The sequence below is a fragment of the Peromyscus eremicus genome, chromosome 3 (assembly GCF_949786415.1).
Source record: "Peromyscus eremicus chromosome 3, PerEre_H2_v1, whole genome shotgun sequence".
Taxonomy (NCBI): Eukaryota; Metazoa; Chordata; class Mammalia; order Rodentia; family Cricetidae; genus Peromyscus; species Peromyscus eremicus.
Window position 1 is genome coordinate 99,494,401 of NC_081418.1, and position 20,639 is coordinate 99,515,039.

At 47.3% G+C, this 20,639-nt stretch overlaps 1 protein-coding gene across 3 annotated transcripts; it reads right to left on the reverse strand.

Moving 5' to 3' along the window:
• Positions 1-1,795: 1,795 nt before the first annotated feature.
• Positions 1,796-6,974, reverse strand: Fam136a (family with sequence similarity 136 member A). Of its 3 annotated transcripts, none has more exons than XM_059256773.1 (3): positions 6,822-6,974; positions 5,875-6,015; positions 1,796-2,001 (listed from the first exon to the last, which is right to left on the reverse strand). In XM_059256773.1, the coding sequence occupies exons 1-3, from the start codon at positions 6,906-6,908 to the stop codon at positions 1,813-1,815; spliced, it is 417 nt and encodes a 138-aa protein (XP_059112756.1). In that variant the 5' UTR covers positions 6,909-6,974; the 3' UTR covers positions 1,796-1,812. The 3 variants fall into 3 exon arrangements, with proteins under 3 accessions (XP_059112756.1, XP_059112758.1, XP_059112757.1); XM_059256775.1 differs by lacking the exon at positions 6,822-6,974 and adding an exon at positions 6,516-6,728; XM_059256774.1 differs by lacking the exon at positions 6,822-6,974 and adding an exon at positions 6,436-6,728.
• Between the last annotated feature and the right edge of the window lie 13,665 nt (positions 6,975-20,639).

Consider the following 20,639-nt stretch of genomic DNA (forward strand, 5'->3'; position numbering starts at 1 on the left):
CACACCACGGCCCCTGTACATAAAACGTGAGGCGTACCACAAGAAAGCCCTGAGGTCTTGAGCCTGCCTCTGCCTCCTGAGTGCTGGGAGTAAAGGTGTGCCCCTCCCCAGGGGTGGTACTCAGGCCCTCAGTGACTTGGGCTTTCTCGCTTCAGTCATCCAGAAAATGTCCCCACAGACATGCTGTCTACAGACCTGCCAGTTGGAGGCAGTTCAACAGGTTCATACCATGTGACTAGTTTGTGTCGTTGACAAAAACCCACCAGCACAAAGAAGTCTTAACTGTATACTCTTTCCACCACTTGCTGTTAGGGGTCTCAGTATGTAGCCCAGGCTGTCCTCAAACAAGGGCGGTCCTCCTCCTCCTCCTCTCAACCTTGGAAGTACTGAGTTTACAGGTATGCACCCCTAATCCTATTATTTTCTGGAGGGGCTTTTGAGACAGGTCTCTGTGTAGCCTGGTTGTCCTCAAACTCAAGAGATCCACCTGCCTCTGCCTCCCATGTGCTGGGATTAAAGGTGTTATCCCACCACCGGTTGGCTCTGGGTATCTTTTCTACATTAACAGACTTTAAGCCATGATGCTCTGACTTTCCCTTAGTGCTTTCCATCTACAACTATGCACTCTCAGGATGTCTTAAAATTCAGAGGCATACTGATACATCACTACCCACTAGGAAAAAGTTGGAGACCATGAAACTTTATTTAAAAACAAAACCACTTGGAAAATATCACAGGTTTGACAGCAAACTGACAAGTATTATCACTGTTTCAAGTAATTAATTGGTATAAATACAACATAGTGCTTATCCAAAAGATAAGGTGCCATGTTGGGGCAGCAACAATGCACTGCAAAGCCCCAGGCAAAAATGGCATTTGGTAAGGTGTGTACCTGTCTAGCTCTATAGTGGTCCTAGCTTTCCTTGGCCCAAGCTGCTTACTTTTAGGCTTCCTTGTGCTAGAGGATCACCTCTAAAAGGCTCTGTGAATTCAAGGGGCCGAGGGAGTAATACTGGGTTTGGACTTTTATTCTGTAAAACTTAGGTTTTCCCAAACCTAGTACTTCTCAACAGTTCCTATTTGACTGTTTATTCTCAGCTACTGGTATGCGACTGACAATCAAACTCCCTTGCTCTTCATGGGGATGTGTCACTTTGCCACAGAAGTCAGAGAAGGAAGCTGTTTCCCATGCACAGTATGATACTGCCTTGCTTCTTCAGGGGCTTCCAGAATGACAGAATTTGAAGAAATGGACTTTCCCATCTTGATAGCCAAAACTTACAAGGAACCTTTAGAAGCTATTCAAACTTCTCTCCCTCCTGTATCTTAAATCCACTTTGTGCCCTTGCATGTAAGACAAACAGAAAAGATCTAGAAGGAAACCTTTTCCTCCCTCTAAATGACTAGTCGACTGAGTGTTGTTTCAGAGCACATGCAAGGTGTGTGTGGTAAACAGGAGCTTGGCAAAGAGACACACTTCTCAAACTTTACCAGCGGATGTCTATGTAGTGAGAATCTGAGCCCTCGGTATAAGGGCAATCTCTACTGCCAGAACAAGCACTGGCCCACGGCAATTTAGATCTAGAATTCTCCCCTGTGCTGTGATCCAAATTTTAGCACCAGCTTCTTTCCACTTCACCTTCTAAGATCCAGATGCAAAGGAACTGGTGTCCAGAGGTGAGTGGCATTTGCCTGGAACTTGCTGTGTCCTGAGTTTTCCTCATTCATAAACACTGCTTATAAACACTGCTAAACTTCCATTCGTCCTTTTAAATAGCGTGCCCTCAGCCCCACGGTCACTGGCAAACAATTTTATTTCCCGATGGATGACAGAGACTCCTTCATCTTTTTGGTCATTGTTGGGATGAGGTGCATGTGGTCGTCCACACACTTGGCCACACAGCTGTCCAGCTGCCGCTTCACCTGCAGCTCCTTATTTCCGGCATCTATTGAGTCTTTGGCTTTGTCATTGCAGTGCATGGTGCACCGGGCCAGGCGGTCCTGTGGTGAGGAGGAAGAGAGAGAAGGCTGAGGAGCTGGCTTCTACTGTCTAAAGAGTGTTGGGCCCATGCTAGGCTCTGGGCTACAGGCTTCATACAGATTGCCTCTCTGCCCGTTACTAAGTGCAATATTTTCTTAGCTAAAACAAAATACCACTGGGAAGGCTCAGACTAAGCACTGTTAGAAAGCAAAGGAATGAAAAAATGAATTTTATTCAAGATGGTGGCAGCAAACAAAAGACTATTGTTAGATTTTTCTTTTCTTCCATTTTTCATGTGTGGTGTTGTGTTTTTGGATGTGTGTATTTGTGGATGTGGAGGCCCAAGCTCCAAGTTGGGAACCACCCTCCATTGCTCTTCCAATAGTCACTGAAGCAGGGGCTCTCACCCAAACTCAGAGCTCACTGATATGGCTAGTCTTGCTTGCCAGCTTGCTCTAGAGAGTCTCTGTTTCTGTCTTCCGAGGCTGGAACTACAGGTGGGCTGCCATGCCAGAGACAATGGTTTCTGGTGAACTGAACTCCGAGCATGTTTGCGTGGCAAGTGCTTTAACCCCTGAATCATCTACCTAGCACACATTTTAATTCCTTAATGTCTGTCTTTGCTACAGAAAAACAATCCAAACATTTGTCAAGCATCTACTGTGTGCCAGGCTTTCTTCTAACATGAAATACAGAGAGGATCAAAGCATAAGTGTTCCTGCTCACATGTGATTTATAGTAGACATGTTAAGAAATGAGTTGGATATGTGAATCAGGAGTTCAGGAGTGAGGTGAGGTCTGAAGCAAGAGGTCTGAATGCAAGCACGGTCAGGGGTGTCTAACATTCTGGCTCCTCTTGGCCATTCTGCTATCTACAAACTTTATGCTCAAGAAATGTAAAACTACCAGGCGTAGTGGTACACGCTTTTAATCCCAGTACTTGGGAGGCATAGGCAGGAAGGATCTCTGTGAGTTCAAGGCCAGCCTAGTCTACGAAGCAAATTCCAAGACAGCTAGGGCTGTCACACAGAGAAATCCTGTCTCAAAAACCAAAAAAGCTGGGCGGTGGTGGCGCACGCCTTTAATCCCAGCACTGGGAGGCACAGCCAGGTGGATCTCTGTGAGTTCAAGGCCAGCCTGGGCTATCAAGTGAGTTCCAGGAAAAGGCGCAAAGCTACACAGAGAAACCCTGTCTCGAAAAACCAAAAGAAAAAAAAAAGATACATAAAAATGTCTCAAAATAGTTTAAAAAGGTTTTTAATTTTATGTTGGGCTGCATATGGCCCAGAAGCCTCTGGCTGGACAGCCCTGCTGTAGGATATTAACAGTTATGAGAAAAGAAACCAGGACCGATGCTAGCCTGTATACTCTACTGGGCAGAGGCTGGAAAGGGGAAAAGCCAGCAAAGGAGGCAGAGGTAAATGGCCTAGAGGGTGGAAAACCAGGAGTGAAGTGTGTGGACAGGTCAGGGCAGAGGGCTGAGCACTGCCTGCTGGACCTAGCCCCATGGGTACCCTCCTCATCACCACCATGAGCAGCTCTGAAAGTGTAAGTTAGCCTGGAGTGATTGTGAAGGGAAGGAGAAACTCCTATAGCAACCCAAGAACCAACTTTTTAAAGATCTCATCTAGAAATTTTTCAAAATGAAAAGGTGCAATAATCTGCCATTATTATTTCACAATGGCTGGGCCTTTGAAGAGTTTTGTACATCAGAGTGTGAAAGTGTATTCCACGTTAGGTGGAACAAGAGTGCTTGCTTCCAAATCCCACAAAACACACTTAGAAGGAGGGAGAAAAATGAAGGTATGGAAAGATTTGTTCCAAGAGGGAAAAGGAGATTTTATAGTACACTGTAGGGGCCTGGTGTCACAGGTTTGTAATCCCAGCACTTGGGAGGCAGACACAGTAGGATTGCTCTGATTTTCAGGCCACTCTGGGCCATAGAGCTGAGACCCTGTCTCAAAAAACTGAATACTAATGCTTTTTATGACTATGTTTTTTGTACCATGGAAGCCTCTCTCCAGGTGTTCAATAGGTGACATTCTGGGGAGGGTTTAAGACCACAAACACTGTGAAGGACTGACTCTAATCTGCACCTTTTAAACTGTGTGTGTGAACTGGCATGTGTGCTGGGTAAGCCCTATAACATCAGAGGACAACTTGCTTCTCTCCTTCCATCTTTTTTCCCCCCCAAGACAGGGTTTCCTCTGTGTAGTCTTGCTCTATAGTCCAGGCTGGCCTTGAACTCACAAATCCGACTGGCTCTGTTTCCCGAGTGCTGTGATTAAAGATGTGCGCCACCACCGCTCTGCCTCCTAAGTGCTGGGATTAAAGGCGTGCACAACCACCACCCGGCACACCTTAATTCTTTTTGTTTTTGAAACAGGGTTTCTCTGAGTTTACCTGGCTGTCCTGGAGCTGGCTCTCTGGACCAGGCTGGCCTTGAACTCAGAGATCCACCTGGCTGTTTCCCGAGTGCTGTGATTAAAGATGTGCACCACCACCGCCTGGCTACTCTCCTTCCATTTTATGTGGATTCTGGGGATCAAACTCAAGTTGCCAGGCTTGTGTGGCAAGTACTGAGCTAGCCACTAATCTGTATCTTTTACAGACCTTAGTCCACTTTTCAGGAAATTTCATTATTTTAGAAATGAATCAAGAGGAGGAACTCATGAGATCCTACTCTTAGCTGAGGAACTACTAGCAGGTTTTTTCCCCCCCCTCGAGACAGGGTTTCTTTGTATAGCACTGGCTGTCCTGGAACTTGCTCTGTAGACCAGGCTGGCCTTGAACTCAGAGATCCTCCTGCCCCTGCCTCCTGAGTGCTGGGATTAAAGGGGTTCGCCACCACTGCCTGGTTGATAGTTAAAAAAAATATTTGTATTTGTGTTCCTGAATATATGTATGTGCACCATGTATGTGCAGGAACCTGCAGAGGTCAGAAGAGTTGTCATATCCCATGGAATTGGAGTTGCAGATGGTTGTGAGCTGCAATGTGGGTGCTGGGAACCCAACCTGGGTCTTCTTTAAGACCAGTAAGTGCTCTTCCCCACTGAGCCATCTCTCCAGCCCTGAGCCAGTAGGCAGTTAAAGGTTGCTGCAGGAAGAAGTCCTTTGCCTTTAGTGATTTCACCACTGTTAAACTGCCCTTGCTCGTGCAATCTACCTTCATTAAATCCAGAGTGAACAGTTAAAAAAAAAAAAAAAAAAAAAAAGGAAGACTTGTAAAAAGGGGTCCAGGAGAGGAAGGGGTAAAATGTTCTCTAAATATATTACAGGTATGGAACAGTCAAAGAGTTGAATAAAATAACTGAGATTATGGTTTACTTTTTTTTTTTTTTTTTTTTTGAGATTTTTACCTTTTATGTGTATGAGTGTTTGCCTAAATGTCTGTGCACCACATGTGTGCAGTGACCACAGAGGGCGGAAGAGGGCTTCAGATCCCCTGTGACTGGAGTTACAGATGATTGCGAGGCACCATGTGGGTGCTGGCGCCTCTGGAAAGCAGCCAGTGCTCTTAACTGCTGAGCCGTCTCTACAGCTCCAAGTTAAAAAACATTTTAAGGAGTTTGATACTACACAGCATAGACTGTATTTGGCGCTCAGCACATCAAATGACAAGCCAATGGCACAGACACTTGGCTATAAACTCCCTTGGTAACTCTCTATTACTACAGGTAAATTACATCTCATCTCCATGGGAAAACATGGCACAACTTAAGAGCACTCAACTCCTAGGGCTTTTTCCAAAATTTCAAACCCCAAGAACACCAGTTAGCGAACAGACTGCCACCAGTCTCAACAGAACTAAGGCCCTAAAGCAGAATAAATGCTTCTCATCTCCCGTCAAAGAGAGCTGTTCAAGGACTTGAGAACTCTGTCGCATTCCTCACCTGGAACCTTTCCAGCTCACTGGTCACCAAGGCCTGAGCTTGAGCCAAAGGCGCATGGCAGCGCTCGATGCATTGGTGCACCTGCTGCATAGATGCCTGGTTGTCCTCACAGCAGTTGGCGCTACACCGGAACATGAGGCCCTGGGGAGCGAGAGCAGAGACTGGTTAGAAAGGAAAGACTCCCAGGACAGCCCACCAAGGACTACAGGGGTTCGGAGGCTATGCTTCTACCTGTATGTTCCTCGCCATCCTTTGCTTCACTTACCCTGAGAAAATATCATCAGGATTCCTAAGACTGGGACGATGACCCCGCCTAGCATTTGTGGGCTGGGGATATACGTACTTGGGAGAGCGCTTGCCTAGTTCTAATTAAGCCCCGTGTTCTATCCGGCACCGCATAAACACCAGGGTGGTGGCTCATGCCTGTAATCCCAGCACTCCGAAGGTGGAGGAAGGGAGATGAGAGTTGGAAGCCAACCTGGGTTAAACGACAGCCTGTCTGTTGCTACTAGCTCACTGGTACACGACGCACCCAAGACTGGGCGGAAAAAAAAAACACACCACGTTCTGAAACCCAGGTATCTGCAGCAGAGTTCAGAGGTCGGCCTGGTTAGTCAACGCCCCACTAGGGGACAACCCACACAGTCGACGGTGGGGTCGTAAGGTCGTGAAGGCAGCAAGGAAAGGGAGGCAGGGCCGCGCCCACGGTGTTCAGGGATCGTGGCATCTGAACCAGCACTGGACAGCCCCAAGAGACTTCCGCCTGGTGGTTCTCCTGAGCAGGTCCCTTCGGGCCTCGCGCCGGATCACCTCAAGGGCGGCCGAACACGCGTAGCCGAGGCCAGGCAGGAGGAAACGGCCCCGCGCGAGGCCCTGGGCTCGAACGTCACCGCCCCACCCCAGCCCGAGCTTTCCAATCCCACCCCAGTGCGGGGCCGCGCCGCTACCTGCATCTTCCGGATGTTCTCTTTCTCTACACTTTTCACCATGGCGTCCACAGCCTCCTGCACTCGGAGTTGCTGCACCTCCGCCATGGCGACCCTGAGCTGCGCCGTGCCGCTGCCCGCGTGCACTCGCTGCGCCCCGCCCCCTGCGCCCGTACCGGGTCCTCTAGCCGCCCCGCCCCTCCCTCGCGCCCCGCCCCTCCCTCGCGCCCCGCCCCTCCCTCGCGCCCCGCCCTCCCTCGCGCCCCGCCCCCTCGCGCCGCGCCCCGCCCCTCCCTCGCGCCCCGCCCGCCGGGTCACAGGGTAGTCTACCGGGGTACCTTGCCCCACCCCCTGGCCATCGCGCACCTTGCGCTCAGCACGCACTCCCTTCCCGGGCCCCTATCGCCCCCTGGCGTCCAGATTGAGCAACTACAGACAGGAGTCGGTGCTCTTGCCGCAGCTTCTTCAGTAGAGCCCAAATTTTTGGTGTCCAGAGAGCTCCTGGAGGGGCTGCCTCCTCTTCTTCCTCCCTTTCCCTCTCTTCCTCTGTCCCTTCTGAGTAAAAACAAAAACAAAAACGCACCAACAATTAATGTAATTATCAGCTCTTGGGTGTACCGTTTGATCAGTTATTATTTTGTCTTGGTTTCTTTTTGTTGCGGAGTAGAATTTCATTGGATGTGTATACCACAATTTGTTTACTCAATTTCCCAGTTGGTGGACGTTTTTGTCGAGTTATTAGTTACTGTGAGTAAAGGGTACTCTTGAGGAAGTTATTTGTAGATATGGATTTTCTTCACTTTTGGGTTAGGGTTAGGACAGATGTGTATTTTTGCATGTAGTTGTGAAAGGAATTAGCTTAAAGAGCAGTGCGGGGATAGGGAGGTGTGTGGCTATCGAGACTGTAGAGTGTTTATGCTAGTTTCTAAGCTCCTGGACTGCTTTTATCAGCCATGTGCTTCCACCCTCCCTTTTCTATTGTCTTATGCTGTCATCTGTCAAACACACGTGGCCGCTGGTCTAAGTAGGGGCGGTGCATAGAGGAGTCTCAATGCGAAGGAGGCGGGCAGCTGCAGGCAGTGTTGGTTGGTAGAGCTGGGCTGTAGGTGGTCCCACTGGACAGAGAAGGGAAGCAGCGGTCCCAGTGTTTCAGTAAATTTCTCCCCTAGGAGGTGAGCTTGCATTGAATCTTTGGATTGAAGCAGAAGGTCCTTGCCTGGCGCTCAAGACGGGGAAGAGAGTGCTAGGCAGGCATGTAAGCTGCAGTGGACGAAACAGAAAAAGGTTAAAAACAGAAAAAGGACGAAACAGAGAAAAAGCTTTGTGGAAATCGCCTGGGGTGGAAAAAGATTGGCGCGTGAGTGCTGGAGACTTTAGGCTCTTGCTGCTACTGGCCACTAGATGGCAGGATAACTCCGATTTGAGGGTAGGAAAAGCCTGGCACAACCGATTGTCCTCTGAGGAAAGCAGCGCTCCTCCACAGCTGGGCTGGGCTGTGGGGCAGGACATGTTCACTATCTCAAGCCAGGCTTACAGGGTGCTCCCAGGAGCAGCTGGAGTCAGGGCAATGACGGCGGTTACCAACAGTCCAGATGTTTTGCAAGTACTTTGTGTGCGCTCTGAAGTGGGTTCTTCACTGTCCATTTTTCTCCCATTGGGCAGAAAATCTAGGCAGACAAGGTAAAGGCTCTGGAACATTCAAGTCCTAGTGGGGCAAGGCGCCTCACCCAGCCTGTGGAAAGAAGTCTCTCTTGAGACTGACTTCATGATTCCAGATCCCATAGAAAGTTCTTTATAATAAATAGCACAGTTTAACACTTCTCTCTTTTCCCTTTATCCCTAAAACGTATCTTGGAGTTTCAGCAACCTCCTCTACATTAAGGCCCAGTTAGTCACACTGTGATGTGACTGAACGTCTCTGCTCATACGAATTTGTTAGGTTCAGTATGCAAGATAGGGTGACTCTGTAGTATTTATGGAAAGTGACTCCTGACATATGTCAGAACATGGCCAACTTTAGGACAGTGGTCACTTTTTAAAGGACAGATCCCACAGCTTGAAGACAACAGGCCAGGCCTCTCTGCAGCTGTCTGTGGGACCAAGAGTTAAGAAGCTAGCTGTCTGCTGTGGCCTCCCAGTATTCCCTGATTCATGGTCCTGACCAGTACTCGGCTCCTCCATCCTTTCTGTCATGGATGCTGCGTTGAACTAGTTCGTATGATATGAAACGCTTCTCCATGTCCTCAAAACTTACATCAAAAGCTCATATTTCCCTTGTTCTTGGGATTGCTTTGGAGACTTTCTCTGAAGAGGTTCTCTGCTCCACCCCTGCCTCTCCTGGCAGCTGTCTTTGGCTCTCCCTTTTTTATGCTCTTTTAAAATATATTTATTTTATGTGCATGTGACTGAATATATGTATGTACACCACACGCATGCAGGAGCTCATGGAGGCCAGAAGAGGGGGTCAGATCCCTTGGAACTGGAGTTACAAGTGATTGTGAGCCACCATGTGGGTGCTAGGAATTGAACCTGGGTCCTCTGCAAGAGCGGTAAGCGCTTTTAACTCCTGAACCATTTCTCCAGCCTCATCCTGTTCTCACTCATAATAAAGCCCCTCTCAAAATTTTAATTTTTTAGTACTTATTTATTTATTTGAGATAGGATCTCACTCTGTATCCCTGACTGTCCTGGAACTCACTATGTAGACCAAGCTAGCCTCAAACTCACAGAGATCTTCCTGCTTCTGTTTTCTGAGTGCTGGGATTAAAGGCACGCACCACTACACCTGGCATTATTTTTTAGTGTTTGAGACAGGGTTTTACCGTGTAACTCTGGGTGGTCTGAAACTAATAACTCTGTGTGGCCTGGAACTCATTATGTAGAACAGGCTAGCTTTGAGCTCACAGAGATCCACCTGCCTCTGCTTCTTGAGTGTTAGGGTTAGAGGAGTTTTAAAGGGAAGCCTTCCCCTCCTCTTCTGGGGTCAGTTACGTGGTCTCCACTTGCTCCCACATATTCAGTGACAGTATGGAAAATGGAAGAGGAATGAAATTAGAATACAAATATCCCAACTTTGAGCAAGTCCCTAGGGCAGGGAGAGGGGTGATTGTCAACAGAACCCTCAGATAGGTTGAATACTCCGGGGAAGAGGCATGTATGCGTTTAGAATCCCAAGAAGGTGATCAGACTCAAGAGGGGTAATGGCCATGTGGTACATCTTGTAACAGAGGTTCAGGTGGCCCCTAGGGACTCCCAAGACTTGGTGTGATTAGCAACTGCCTCAGGACAGCAGGAAGCAGGCGGTGCCTCCGACATCTCTGTGTGGGGTCTCTGGTTCCTACTTAGTGTGACCAGTGCTGTAGCAATCAAAGCAGAACAGACCATGACGGAGCAGAAGGCACTGAATTAGTACATCGTGCACAGTAAGGGTCGAAGAACTGTTTTGTGAAAGTTTCTTTCAGGGGTGTGTGTGTGTGTGTGTGTGTGTGTGTGTGAGAGAGAGAGAGAGAGAGAGAGAGAGAGAGAGAGAGAGAGAGAGAGAGAGGTGTGCACAGTTGTAAATTCTCTCTCTCCTTTTTTGATTTTTTTTTTGTGTATAAGCATGCATGAGTATATGTGGATCAGATGCATGCAGGAGCCCTTGGAGTCCAGAAGAAGGGACTGGATCACTTGGAACTGGAGTTACAGGCAACTACCGTGTGGGTTCTGGGAACTAAACAATGTCCTCTTCAAGAGCAAGTGTTCTTAACTACAGAGCCATGTTTCCAGCCACCCCTTCTTAAATTTTTTTTGAAATTAAGTGTGTGTGTGTGTGTGTGTGTGTGTGTGTGTGTAGGTTCATGTGAGTGTGTGTGTAGGTTCATGTGAGTGTGTGTGTAGGTGCATGTGAGTATGGGTGCCTGAAGAAGCCAGAGGGTGTTGGATCCTCTGGAGCTGGAGTTAGAGGTGGTTGTAAGCTGCCCAAGGTTGGTAATGGGAAGTGAACTCATGTCCTCTGTAAGAGCAGTGTGTGTCCTGAACTGCTTAGCCATCTCTCTAGCCCCCCAGTTAGGATCTTCTACTCTGGATTATGATCGGGATGGTTAATGAAGTCTGGAGCTGAGGAAACCCAGTCCGCAGATTCCACTGTGGGCTGAGCATCCAGCTGTGTGTTCTCAGCCTCTAACTCTGCGGCCTCCAGTGCTGGAACCACCCTTCCTCCCTCTGTGCAGTGTGGACAGGGTTATTAACTCCCAGGTGTGGTGATGGCTGTGAGCTTGTGGCTGTGAGGAACAAGGTAAACAGTTATTACTGTTGCTGGCAGTGTTGTGTTTCTTTCGCTCCCTCTCTTATTAGTGTGGCTGTCATAGCCGAACAGCGATGGCGTGGAGAACAGTCTGGACTCAGCAGTGGCCACTATCTAAGTTACTAGTCTTGTTGCTGTGACAAAAGACCTGACAAGAAGGGAATTAAGGGGCTGGGGAGATGATGGCTCAGCAGTTCAGAGCACTGGCTACTCTTGCACGGGACGCAGGTTCGATTCCTAGCACCCACATGGTGGCTGACAACCATCTGAAACTCCAATTTTAGGGGATCAGATACTCTCTTCTGGCCTTTTTTGGCACTGTACACTCATAGAGGCACAGACATACAGGCAAGCAAACATTCATACACATGAGATAAAAATGAATAAATCTTGAAGAAGAACTTTGCTCTTGCAGAGGACCCAGGTCCACCCCCAGCACCCACGTGTGGCTCACAACTGTCTATAACTCAGTTCCAGGAGATCTGGCTCTTCTTTTGGCCCTTGGGCTTTCCTCTGTCTGGGACTTGGTTTCATTGCCTGTAAAATGAACTGGTTAGCCCATCCCTATGATTCCTGTCAACTTTCTATCACAGAGGCTGAAAGCCCTTTGCTAATTGTGAAACATATCATGAGCTGAATGTGGAAGCATTCGAGGGGAGGAGAGCTCAGCTTTCTGCTACTATAAGTGAGTACCCTTTCTGCTACTATAAGTGAGTACTTAGAAGGGAGGAAAAGCTTTGCTTTGGCTCAAGGATTTGGAGGCTTCAGCCCATGAACCATTGCCTGTCACTTTTGGGCCTGTAGGAGGTAGCACACGGTGGCAAAGTGTGCAGCTGGGGAAGCAGAGAGGAGGAGCTGGAGTCCCAGTAGCTTCTTCAAGAATACTCAGTTTCGCTGGGGCGGTGGTGGCGCACACCTTTAATCCCAGCACTCGGGAGGCAGAGCCAGGTGGATCTCTGTGAGTTTGAGGCCAGCCTAGACTACCAAGTGAGTTCCAGGAAAGGCGCAAAGCTACAGAGAGAAACCCTGTCTCCAAAAACCAAACCAACCAACCAACCAACCAACCAACCAAACAAACAAACAAACAAAACCCTCAGTTTTTTTCCCACTGGGTCCCACCTCTTAAAGATCCATAATCTCTCCGTAGTGCCACAGACTGGGGGTCTTTGACGGACATGGATCCAAACCATGACAGGGTCTTTCTGAAGACTGATGGGTGTAGTGGGGTGTTGGGGGGCACAAAGATCCTTGCATCCATAGATTACCAGGGAAATCTGGAATGCTAAACACACAGTGGTCTCTTCTCAATGGAGGCTTTAGAATACCTGTTTTTACCTGGTGGTGGTGGTGCACGCCTTTAACCCCAGCATTTGGGAGGCAGAGGCAGGCAGATCTCTGTAAGTTTGAGGCCAGCCTGGTCTACAGATCGAGTTTTAAGCTGTCTTGAGAAACAAAACCAAAACCAGAATGCTTGTTTTCTTGCCTAGAAGGCTGGGCATAGATTTTATTAATGACCTGGTGACCTTTATGTTATCTGTGGAGGCAGACCTCACCCAAATTCCCTACAATGATTATCTCAGACTCCTCCCTCCCTGGTCTGTTATCCATCCTTAGAGGAGATCTCACATGTACTTCACTGACCTCTATGCTATAGATCAGAAATCACATTAGAATCTAGACCTTTTGGCTATAGAGCCCACCCTCATGGTCACATGTACTTTGTAAAGGAGTTTCTTAGTTGTCACACCTTAAGCTTTATTGTGCACCTCGGTTGGAATGATTGATCCCTGGAAACATTTCCCCAGATTGTACTTGTTTTAAATATGCTGACAATGAACCTGGCATTAGACTCCCTGAAGTCTGATCAAGGTTGAAGTCAATCTAACCAGGTTTTCTTTTCGTCCTTCCTTCCTCCCTCCCTTCCTCCATTTCTCTCTCTCTCTCCTTTTTTTTTAAGGCAGGGTTTCTCTGTGTAGTTCTGGCTGACTTCGAACTCGGTTTTGAACTCACAGAGATCCTCCTGCCTCTGCCTCCGGAGTGCTGGGATTAAAGGCATGCGCCAGGATCATCCAGCTGAATCAGGTTTTCATTCTTACGTCTTCAAGGGTTCACTTCCCTGTTTGACACCTGGGGGGACCCCCTCAGTGGGATGGATGAGTGCTGACAAAATGTGCTGATGAGGTTCCTGGGCTCAAGGGACTAGAAGTGGAGTTTTACAAGGGGACCCAAGGTTGCTGGGGACTCATTTGATCTATTGTGAACACTTTACCATGCAGTGCAGACAGCACAGACCCCCAGCTCAACAGAAGAGGGACAGATGGGCTGGGTGACTTTTCTTTCAGAATACCAGGATGTCAGTGACTTCACACTGCAGGAGGTCTCTGCAGTGTGACAGAATGAGAGCCATACAAGAAATAAAAAGTCGCCTTCCACTTTTGAAAATATGCATGAATATGTGATGGAGAGGCAGGAAAGATGCAGGAGCAGAGCGGTACAAGTACAGTGGAACTGAGATGTGATTGCTGGGATTGGTAGAGGAACAGAGAGAATTTTTTTTAACTTAAATTTTTTATTTTCTTTTGTGGGGGAGGTTACAAGGGTGAAGGGCAGACATGGGAGGACTGGGAAATGAGTGGGATTGGGTGCATGGTGTGAAATTCCTAAAGAATCAATAAAAAGAGGTTTAAAACAAACAAACAAATAAACAAACAAACAAACAAACAAACAAATAAATAAATAAAATAATGTAGATGATTTGTGTCATTAAGTCGATGTAACTGAGGCTCTGGGGTGTGTAGCGGGTGGGAAGGGTTGCCATGGTGATGGTCTGTGCTGGGGTGGGTGAGATATGATAAAGGGGCTGAGGAGTTCTGCTGTCCCCTCAATGGCTCTGGGCCTTAGGACAAACAGCCTCAGCTTGTGGTTCCTCAGGAACCCAAGACAGACAAGATCGTTTAAGTCCGGCTACATTATTCTCTCTGCGTGCCAGCCCTGCCTATCCCTCTTCTGCCTAGTTATTGGCTGTTCAGCTTTTTATTAGACCAACCAGGTGCCTTAGGCAGGTAAAGCAACACATCACTACATTGTTAAACAAATGCAGCACAAGTAAGTGTAACTCACCTTTATGTACTTAATATCCCACAACATAAACAAATGTAACACATCTTTACATAGTTAAAGTAATATCCCATGATATAAACAAATGTAATACATCTTTACATGGTTAAAGTAATATTCCACAACATGCAGGAGTTGGTTCTTTCCTTCCACCACGTGGGTCTTGGGGACTAAATTCATTTTATCAGGCTTGGTGGCAAGTGTCTTTACTTCCTGAGCCAACCTACCAGCTCCCAAGCATATTTTTTTCTCTTAAAAAATTAATTTGTGTGTGTGTGTGTGTGTGTGTGTGTGTGTGTGTGTGTGTGTGTGTGTATGATTGCCCAAGGGGTCTAGAATAGGGCACCTGATCCCCTGGAGCTAGAGTTAACAGTTGGTTGTGAGCTGCCAAATATGTCATCTGGGAACTGCACTTGGGTTCTCTGCAAGAGCAGAATGCACTTTAACCACTGAGCAATCTCTTCAGCCCTCAGGACATTTTCAGTAGAATGATTAAAGAGGGGGATCAAAGAGGGAGAGTGGCCTTGGTCTACCTGTGCTGGAGGAGCCTGGCATGGGAGGAACAATGGTCACCTTACAGGAGTAGGCACAGGGGTTGGCCAAGGGTAGGCCTGCCACTCATGTAGGAATAGCAAAGATAACATGCACCTGACATGCCAACACAAAGAAGACAAGATACTGTCCCTGGACAAGATATTGTATCACTGAGGAGTGGAAGACATGGGGGACATGGTGAGGCATGTGGGGAGCATGGTGAGGCATGTGGGAGCATGGTGAGATGTGCGGAGGCATGGTGGGGCTTGGGGGGCATGGTGAAAGCATGGTAAAGCAGAGGGAAAGGAAGGAGCCTGCAGGAGGTGGTTGAAGAATTGTCCAGAGCACAGGTGAGTATGTAATCATGAGTTTCAAGTGCATTTCAATGTCCTAGTCCTTTTGTTCACTCCATGTGGCCATGATGTGTCTATGGGAACAGACTGTGATATTCAATCTTTTTTTTTTTAATTTAAAAAGTAGTCTCATTATGTAGCTCTGGTTGTCCTGGAATTTACTATGTAGACCAGGTTGGCCTTGAACTCACAGAGACCCTCTTGCTTCTGCCTCCCAAGTGCTGGGATTAAAGGCATGATGGTCAATTTTGATTGTCAATTTAACAGGATCTAGACTCACCATCAAAATAAATCCGTGAACATGCCTTGGAGGGAATTATATAGACTAGGATAATTGAGGTGAGAAGACCCAGCATAACTGTAGGTGACACCATCCCAAGGGTGGTGTCCCAGACTGACTCAAAGTGAGAAGGTGAGCTGAGAACTGGCGTTCATCTCTCTTGGCTTCCGGAGTGGGGATACCATGTGACCAGCTGCCTCCAGCTCCTGTCACCATGGTTGCCCACCACGATGGGCTGTGCCCCCGGACTCTCAGCTGAAACAAACTCTTCTGAAAGTGACTTTTGTTAGGTAGTTTGTCCACAGCAGTGAGATAAGTGACTAAGATGTGGCTGGACATCAACCGGATGGGAAGAGCAAAACCTGTCGGTGCTGCCTTTGCTGGAGAAAAGGTTAGCTACCATTTCTTACATCTCAGCACAGACTCAGAGGTGGGCAGCGGAGAGAGGATGCTTCATCTGGGGAGCAGGGAGAAAATGACCTGACCGGAGACTGGCTGCACCGGGAAGGTGTAGGTAGGCTCGTCAGGAAGAGTGTAGAATGCAGAAGGGCACACACGTGACTTTCTCTGGCTGGTTGGAGGTGGAGATAAAAATTGTGGCTGCTGTCAACTGTTTGTCAAGTCCTGGGCATCTGTAGCAGCCATATTTGTTTCTGGGTTCACTTCCATGAGAGTGGCTTCCAAGTCGTCTGCTGTAGATAAGGGGCTTACTTCTGGGGTGGGGTGCTGCAGTCTGCTTACGCTCTGGCTTTGTCTATTCATCCTCTTGGGGGCTCTTCTGACAGGACTCATTATGGGTCTGCAGTATAAGGTTCCTTCCTTAAGCAGGATTTTCCTCTGGAGAGCAGTGTTTGAGCCCTGAGACTGTGGCAGCTTTCTCTATCTCTTTTTTAAAAAATATTTACTTATTTTTATTTTATATAGATGAGTGTTGTATTAGTCAAGGTTCTTTAGAGGCACAGAACTGACAGAATTAATCTCTGTCTGTCTCTGTCTCTGTCTCTGTCTCTCTCACACACACACACATACACACACACACACACACACACACACACACACACACACACACACACAGGATTTAATAGAGTAACTCACAGGCAGAGGGCCACCTAGTCCAATAATGGCTGTCTCTCAACAGAAAGTCAAATAATCCAGTAGTTGTTCAGTTCATGAGGCTGGATGTCTCAGCTGGTCTTCAGCATATGTTGGAATATCAAAGAAGTAGGCTCTAATGCCAGTGAGTAGTGAGGGCAAGCAGGCAAAGAGCAAAAGTCTCTTTCTTCCTTGTCCTTTATAAAGACAGCCCAGATTTAGAGTGGGTCTTCTGACTTCAAAAGATCCAGTTAACTAAAAATTCTTCACAGGTGTGCCTGCCCAGTGACTTGGGGCTTTTAGTTAATTCCAGATGTAGTCAAATTGACAACCAATACTTGGAATCACGGGCATTCTGCCTGCATGTATGTATGTGTACCATGTTCATGCCTGGTGTCCACAGAGGTCAGAAGAGAGCATCAGATCTCCTAAACTGGTATTTGTGAGCCACTATGTAGGTACTGGGAACTGAACTTGGGTCCTCTGCCAGAGCAGCAAATACTTTTAAAGGCTGAGTCCTCTCTCCAGTCCAGCGTTGTTTTCTTGACTCGGAGAGGATGTATGAAGAAACCTAATGGAAACTCAGAACTTAGTAATATTACTTTGTAAATAATACATATGATTTAAAAAAGGAGTTTTAATGGAGGTACATTGCATGGGTGGGTGATGCTTTGACCAGAAGATATGGGTTAATAAATAAACATCAGGCTTAGGGTCCCTTTTTATGAGTTATTGGTCAGTGTGCTGAATAGTTTTATATCAATTTGATACAAGCTAGTCATCTGAGAAGAGGGAACCTCAATTAAGGAGGGATTCCATGAGATGGGGCTGTAGGCAAGCCTGTGTAGGGCATTTTCTCGATAGTATTGATGAAGGAGGGGCTATCCATGGGCTGGTGGTCCTGGGTTCTATAAGAAAGCAGGCCAAGTGAGCCATGGAGATCAAGCCAGTAAGCAGCACCCCTTCATGGCCTCTGCATCAGCTCCTGCCTCCAGGTTCCTGCCCTGCTTGAGTTCCTGCCCAGACTTCCTCAGTGATTGATGGACTACAATGTGGAAGTGTAAGCCAAGTAAACCCTTTCCTCCCCAGTTTGCTTTTATCATGGTGTTTCATCACAGCAATAGAAAGCCTAACCAAAACAGTTAGGCAAGCCATAAAGTCCCTCCAAACAACACAGGTTACCATGAAAGTTCTTGGTTGCCCACCATGGTGGATAGGACATAAAGAAATGATTGGTTTTTAGAACATAGAGAAAGCCATCTTACACTGCTCAGGAAACTTCCTGTTGGCTAGCTTTCATACTGCTGGCTGGTGCTATGCATACTGCTGGGAGAGAAGAAAACCTTAGGTCATACCCAGCACTGACCTACCAGGTAAGATGTGCCCACCTGTGCAACAATGGTTTGGGTACTATGGGGGTAACCAGTCATCTTCTGATTGAATTTGAGGTTTGCTCCACAGGAGAGAATCCAAGTTTAATACTATAAACCTGGTCAAAAAGCTGAGGCTGTCACAGGTCCTGGAGTGGCAAAACTCAGTTCTGGGCACATCACAGCAGAGGCTGGCTGTGGTATATGCCTGTGATCCCAGCACTGGGCAGGTGGAGGCAGGAGGACCACAAGTTCAAGGTTATCTTCAGCTATGTAATGAGTTTGAGGCTAGCCTGGACTACATGAGACCCTGGGTCAAAAAAAAAAATGGAAACAAATGTTTATTAAATATGCATAGATGAAGAGCCTGGAGTTATACCACAATGTGTTAAATGTCATCACATATGGGTCATAGTATTAGAAGTGATTATAATTTTCTTTGGAATGTTTACATGGGTTTCCAAATGAGTCCGTCTCAACTAGATTGAAGTTCTTTTTTTGCAAGTGTATGTGTGTGCATGGTGTGAGTATGCATGCTTGAATGTGAACAGGCACACCTGTATGTGTATGGGTACACCTGTAGTGAAGTTGACACTGGTGTCTTCTTCAATTACTCTCCACTTTATGTACTGATCAGGTCCTCTTGATGAACCCAGAGTTCAATGATTTGGCTAGTCTAGCCAGCCAGCTTGCCCTGGGGACCCTCTTGTCTCTGTCTTCTGGATTATAGGCAGCCATTTTACCTGCCTGACATTTACATGGGTTTTGGGGATCTCAACACTGGTTGTCATGTTTTATCCATTGAGACATCTCTTTAATTATGTACAAATTCTTCTGTTGCTGGGAGTATAGTCAATGGTAAAGCACTTTTCTAGCATGTGTGAGGTCCTGTATTCTAACCGCAGCAATGAAAAAATAATCATCTCAGAACATTCCATCCTAATTAATGAGCGTGGACGAGAGTGAAGACTGACTAGTTTTGTGAAATGACAGCTCACTCAACAGCACTTAAAGTGATCATTACTTTTGCTAACAGGCAGGTTATCCACAAATACTCATGGCCCTGTCACCTGCCCAGATGTACAGCCTGCCAGAGGGTGGCATGGGGAAGGCAGCCCACGGCGGGGAGCAGCCGTGAGGGTTTATTTTCCATCCTGACAGGTGGGCCACTTGTAGTCACAGCTACCCCACTGTCCTGATGACAGGCCTCACCTGGTGTCCTCTGTGACACATCCTTTCCATTTGGATCCTAGAGCACTGTTGGGCCTCTTGGGTGTGGGCCTACGCCGGCTCAGAGCGTGTTTGCCAGCCTCCAGCCTGACTCACAATGTCTTCGGTACTGAAAATCTGATTGTTGTAACTGGAGTTTGTCTTCTTACCACCTTCAGCTTGAAGAAAGCACTCTCCCACTCCCTGCTCCTGCTGCCCTGTCCATACAAAGCACTGGACAGTTGGACAGGGATATCTTTCTGAGAGGGAGCAGAGTGGAGAGGGATGTTCTGAGGTGTCAAGATTGACATGCGAGGAAAAAAAAACAATGGCAGAGGAAGACAGGAAACCTTACCCACCACTGACTGTGAGTGTCAAAACAGCATGTGTAGAGAAAGAACTCCCACCAAAGGCCAGAGCAGGAGGGTCTATGTAGATGACTTGTAAGGTTGGAGACTCAGGCTCAGGGCCTTTGAACCTTGAACTTGACCCTATTCCTGGTCCATTCCCACTCTTAGGAAAGCCTTTGCTCTATTGCTCTCTCTCTATTTTAATTCTCTCTCTCTCTCTCTCTCTCTCTCTCTCTCTCTCTCTCTCTCTCTCTCTCTCTCTCTCTCGGGTGTGTGTGTGTGTGTGTGTGTGTGTGTGTGCGCGCGTGCACGCATGTGCACATACATGTAAGAGAGCGGGTGCCTGTAGAGGCCAGAGGTGTCAGATCTTCTGGAGCTAGAGTTAAAGGTAGTTGTGAGTGACAGGACATAGTGGTGGGAACTGAATTTGGATCCTCTAGAAAAACAGCATTCACTCTTAATCACGGAGCCATCTCTTCAGCACCCCCATTTATTTTTCTTAATAAACTGTCTCTATTTCTATCGATATCTGTTCATACCTCGTCCAACTCCTTGCTCCTGTACAGTGGAGTGTGGAAATCTTATCAGGTGGTCCCTGGAGATTTATGAGAAAGTAGGTGAGCTGGAGTTTAGACTGTACACAGACGGTGGCAGCTGGGGCTTTGGCTGCTGATGTGTATGTACACATACATACAAACACACACATATGGGGAGGGAGTTTGTCATGAATGGGAGAGAGTTTCTTTTGATTTTTGGAGAGAGTCTGGCTCTGCAGCCTAGGCTGGCCTAGAACTGTGATCACATGTATGTGGGTGATGGTCTGAGGACAACTTTTGGGAATAGTTCTCTCCTTCCACTCTGTTGAGGCAGGGTCTCTTTCTACTGCACTGTATACTCCAGCCTCACAGCCTGCCAGCTCCCAGGTGATTCTCCTGTCTCCACTATTTCCCATTTTGTGATAGAAATGCTGGGATTATAGGTGTGTGCAACTACATCTGCTTTTTAAAGTGAGTTCCAGGAATCGAACTCAGATCACCAACCTCCATTATTCTTTTTGAGTCATAGTCTATACAGACCAAGCTGGCCTTGAACTCACTATGTAGTGGCAGCTGAGGCTGGACTTGAACTTCTGATCTTCCTGCCTCTACTTCCTGAGTGATGAGTATTATAGTTATGTGCACCATGTTTTATGTCCTGCCAGCATGGAACCCAGGGCTTTGAGCATGCTAGGCAAGCATTATACCAACAG